At 41.7% G+C, this 5,322-nt stretch overlaps 1 protein-coding gene across 2 annotated transcripts; it reads left to right on the forward strand.

Moving 5' to 3' along the window:
• The first annotated feature begins 473 nt into the window (after positions 1-473).
• Positions 474-4,972, forward strand: LOC132868483 (transcription factor Sox-9-A-like). Of its 2 annotated transcripts, none has more exons than XM_060901394.1 (3): positions 474-1,146; positions 1,817-2,064; positions 2,883-4,972. In XM_060901394.1, the coding sequence occupies exons 1-3, from the start codon at positions 731-733 to the stop codon at positions 3,611-3,613; spliced, it is 1,395 nt and encodes a 464-aa protein (XP_060757377.1). In that variant the 5' UTR covers positions 474-730; the 3' UTR covers positions 3,614-4,972. The 2 variants fall into 2 exon arrangements, with proteins under 2 accessions (XP_060757377.1, XP_060757378.1); XM_060901395.1 differs by having other exon boundaries at positions 2,886-4,972.
• Positions 4,973-5,322: the final 350 nt, after the last annotated feature.

A 5,322-nucleotide genomic window follows, 5' to 3' on the forward strand; every position in this document is an offset into this window, starting at 1 on the left:
TGATCTTATATATTAAAAAAAAAAAAAACCTCTAAAACCGAGTCTAGTGTGGAGTCTAAAGCAAAACTGAGCACTGCTTGATTTCAGGTGGAAGAGCAAAAAGGTTTGTTAATGCAATGTGAAAGGCTGGATAGATGTAGAGAAAGAAAGTGGATCTGCACACGTCAGTGCAGTCTGGTTTCTTCCTGACACCTGTCTAGGACTCAAGTGAACTTTTTCTGAATGGATCAGTGATATGGATCTGCAGTTATAGATTTATACACAGTCAAAATCATAGCGCGTGCACGAGACAGATAGTGTGTATAGCACAGGGAGGGATTATTACATTAAGCAATGCGTGTACAAAATTGTTCAACTTCAACGCACAGAGAGAGAGAGAGAGAGAGAGAGAGAGGAACAGTAGGGATCATGTTCGGTCTCCGCCTCTCTCTACTGCGACTCTATAAAATCCTGAGCAGCATGAGGGAGTGTGTTCAGTACATCTCCAACACTTCAGTCCGAGACCAAACCCCGAGTTCAGCGGGATTCGACACTAATCACAGCTCCAAGCTCGAACAAAGTTTCGGACCTGATCACGCGCTCTGATGGACTTGTGATCAAATTCGACAGCAAACTCCAACTACCCTACGACTTTCCCTTCCTCCCTCCCTCCCTTTTTTTTGCACGTTCAGTGCAGGATTTTTTTTCCGTCCTAAAACTTTTCATCTTCCATTTACTTTTTCTTTCTCGCATGAATCTCCTCGAGTCGTACGTGAAGATGACCGACGAGCAGGACAAATGTCTCTCCGACGCGCCGAGTCCGAGCATGTCGGAAGACTCTGCAGCTTCTCCGTGTCCATCCGGCTCGAGCTCCGACACCGAGAACACGCGACCGCCGTCCGAGAATCGCCTCAAAAAGGACGAAGAGGATGAGGGCAAGTTCCCCGTGTGCATCCGCGACGCCGTTTCCCAGGTGCTCAAAGGCTACGACTGGACGCTCGTGCCCATGCCGGTGCGCGTGAACGGCTCGGGGAAGAGCAAGCCGCACGTGAAGAGGCCCATGAACGCGTTTATGGTGTGGGCGCAGGCGGCGCGCAGAAAGCTGGCCGATCAGTACCCTCACCTTCATAACGCAGAACTCAGCAAAACCCTGGGCAAACTCTGGCGGTGAGCTTTTCTTATGCATTGCACCTTCATTTGCATGTGAATGAATCTTAAGGAACGACTTCATAGTGTCGGCAATAATAAACTAGTGTTATTATTAGTTCTCGTTGTTATTATAGTGTTATTATATTGTTATTATTATTATCATTTGCCTATTACTCATATTTCAGTCGTCAGCTCATAAATAAATTAATCCTGTGCATTCATAGGCAAAAAAAAATTTCAAAAGTGAAATGATTAGGATAATTTATTTATTAAAGCACAATACAATAAAGCACAAGAGTGCTCTGAGAGCACAATATCCCCCACTGGCAACTATGCCATAACTCTGGCAGAATGCAACTGAATTGAACGAAATTGCAATATGCAGACATGTAACAAAGAATCCTGTCAAGTTTAATGAAATTCCTCCAAAAATTGTGAGTGGAGCTGATGTGAAAAGGTGAGTACCCTTCCTGGGACGGACAGACATCACTACGACATAATTCCTCTTTGGGCCTTTCGTCCTTATTATTATTATTATTATTATTATTATTATTATTATTAACATCAACTTTTCTATGTCATGTCTTGAAAGTAGCATGCACAACAATAATCTGCAAAACAAAAATGAAAGAAAGACTAAGAAGAAGAAAACTGACTGAATGGTTTACTTACTTATCTTTCTTTTCAGGTTGCTGAATGAAGGGGAGAAGCGTCCGTTTGTGGAAGAGGCTGAGAGGTTGCGAGTTCAGCATAAGAAAGATCATCCGGACTACAAATACCAGCCACGGCGGCGGAAAAGTGTGAAGAGTGGCCAGGGTGACACTGAGGATACCGAGCACACGCACATTTCCCCCAATGCCATTTTTAAAGCCCTGCAGAGAGCCGACTCGCCGGCTTCCAGTATGGGTGAGGTTCACTCTCCTGGAGACCACTCAGGTGAGTAATAAACAAAAACAGCCGTGACACACCTTTCCAACACATGCACACATCCACATCACGTCCAGTCATTCTACTGTAGTAATGTTTATTTATATACATACAAACATATAGCTTATACATGAAGCATGATGTGTTATAGCTATATTAACAACATTGTGTTTCAATAGCCATCCATAAAAACAGCAGCAGCTCACCACTCTTTTTAAATGTTAGTTAGTTAATGTTAATGTTAGTTCAGATTTTTCACTTGAAAATCAGATCAATGGATCATTCCATTCATCCTGAAGCAAGGGCACTGTGATGCTAAGACACCGACTTTAAAACGCTGACTTTTCATTTCATTAAAACACAAACTGGCTTTCAGATATAGTATGAATTTGACTGATATTTATCCGAAACATCTGTATATGCTCTTGTTTCCTAAAATGTTCGAAAGGATTGTCGATGCTTGGTATCAATTGAAGTTGTGCTGTTTCACAGTCATGTTTATGTATAAAGATTAGAACCAAATGAAGCTTGTTTATATTATGATGATCACCCTTTTAAAACATTGGCCAGCTGTAAATAAAATAAAGCTGTTCAAGATTACAGAAGGGTGATTCAAAATGTTCTAATTCTCTTTACTCCACTGGTTTGTCGTTGCTCAAAAATCTTTAGTGAAAATGTTAAATGCTGGTATGATTGCAACTAATCTTGAAGGCCAACAAGATCCTGTCAGCAGTTTCTTCATTTCTCTGCAGATTGTCATTTGTACTCTAGTATCATACAGAACAAAAGGGCTTGGTGATTAACCCCTTTCTTTTCTTCCTTAAAAGCAGGTCAGTCTCAGGGCCCTCCGACTCCCCCTACGACTCCCAAAACAGACGTTCCGAGTGTGAAACCGGACCTGAAGCGAGAGGGCCGTTCACTTCCCGAAGGCCCAGGCCGCCAGCTCAACATTGACTTCCGTGATGTGGACATTGGTGAGCTGAGCAGCGATGTCATCTCCAACATGGAGGCATTCGATGTGAACGAGTTTGACCAGTACTTGCCGACGCATGGGGCCCAGGCCTACTCCTCTGGGTATGGTATGGGCCAGCCGGCAGGCACCAGCGGGCATGGCTGGATGGGCAAACAGCAGCCTCAGCAGCAGCCTCAGCAACACTCTCTAACCCCGCTTGGCACAGCTGGCGAGCAGGGCCAGGCCCAGCAGCGCCCAGCACACATCAAGACAGAACAGCTCAGCCCGAGCCACTACAGCGAGCAGAGCCAGGGTTCACCCCAGCATGTGGCATACGGTTCCTTCAACCTACAGCATTACACTGCCACCACCTCCACGTACCCATCCATTGCTCGCACGCAGTATGATTACAGCGACCACCAGGGCGGTGCTGCCTCCTACTACAACCAGGGTTCAGGCCTCTATTCCACATTTAGCTACATGAGTCCTGCCCAGAGGCCCATGTATACTCCTGTCGCTGATGCTAGCGGTGTTCCAAATGTGCCTCAGACCCACAGTCCACAATGGGAGCAGCAGCCAGTCTATACCCAGCTCTCCCGGCCTTAAATGACAGTAAAAATGAGAATAAGAGAGTGAGAGAGGCAAGAACACAGACTAAATTATTAGCGCCACCCGATTCATAAGACATTGCTCATACGCAGAGGCCTCAAAGGACCTGCTGTCCACTCCCTGCACCAGCGAACACAGAAAACCAACAAAACAAGCAGGACTAATGTTTTTTTTTGTTTGTTTGTTTTTTTTTATAAGTAATGAAAATATCAAACGGCTCCCGACAGTGCCTTTTTAAAAGCTCTGAGTTGCGACTATATTTTTCTAGTTATGATGAAAAAGAAACTCGTTTGAAAAGAGAGGAATCCTCTGTGAGGACATATTCATTATAAATATTTGTTAGTATGTACTGTGTATGTATTATCTCTTTTTGTTGTTTTCAGGTTGTTTTCTGGGGGTTTTGTACATTTACAGAAGATGCGAGAGGTCTTTACTTCTCACCAATGTATTTTTGTAAAGTCAACACTTCCCTTCTTGTTGCTCTGTACACTTTTCACTAAGCTTCCCGTGCTCTTTTAGAATTGGGCAAAGCCGACACGAAATTGTTGGAAAATCTTTGTTTCCTGTCCGTGTTTTAGAATATCTGCAGTCATTGCACTGGCAATGCCATACCAAGTGCCATTTAGTTACGTGAGGCCTTCGTTTTAGCCGAGACACACATGTGCCTCATGCGCGTCATCAGTGCCTGGTTAAGCAGTGTAGAAATCCACAGTGCCTCAACAGCCATCGCTTATCTCGCTCTTCACGTCTGAGGAGAACCAGGAAGTGCCCTTTGACCTGAGACTTCCCTAGAGGTCTCTATTGATCATTTGCTCATTCATTCATCTGCCACCCCATAAAGTCTTGACCGCTTTAATTTATTAATTAGTAATAAGTTTATTTGAAAAGTAATAATTATTTGCATTTGGGAATTTTTTTTTGTCTGACTAATTTGAGATGAAATCCCCTCTGCTCCCGGGATCAGTTTAGTTGCAGTGCAAATTTTAACCGTCCTGTTTTTATTTATCATTTGTAAATGTTTCCATTTAAATGTTTTGAATTAGTTGTGTACAGATATCTTATAATTGTGATAAAACTTGATCAAAAGAGAAACAACTGGAAGCTTTTTTTTCCAATTAATTCTAACAAATGTGGATTACTGGAGGCTTCGGCCACATTGTAAAGACACGCTTCTTTAATGAATCACCAGCATACCTTTTTTGTTAAAGTTTTATTCCTTATTCTTTTTTTTTTGCATATTTTAGATCTCGTGACATTCTTTAATGCAATGATTTTTGGAAAACGCCATTGTCTAAAGAAAAGCTTATCTTTTGTATCATACCATTTGCAATAAAAAGGAAATATATAGAAAATAAATCCAGAATGTTTGCTATGGGAAATTTTTTGCCATTTAGCTTTTTTTTGGGGGGGGGGATAAATAAATAAATAAATAAATAAATAAATAAATGAATTTGACCTTAAGGCAAGTATTATTATTATTATTATTATTATTATTATTATGAAAAGTTGTTATTCCTTAATTTTAACATATAATCTGCCTTCTCATTTTCACACCTCAGACTATATCATAAGCACTACGAATTATGAGTAGACTCTCAAAAGCAAAGAAGAAATCTAGTAACATCCAGACCAAACAGAAAAGTCAAATCATCAGCTGATTCTTTTGTTTAAAGCTTATATATGGGCAACATAATCTTTAAAACAAC

This window comes from Neoarius graeffei, chromosome 20 (genome assembly GCF_027579695.1).
Source record: "Neoarius graeffei isolate fNeoGra1 chromosome 20, fNeoGra1.pri, whole genome shotgun sequence".
Classification (NCBI taxonomy): Eukaryota; Metazoa; Chordata; class Actinopteri; order Siluriformes; family Ariidae; genus Neoarius; species Neoarius graeffei.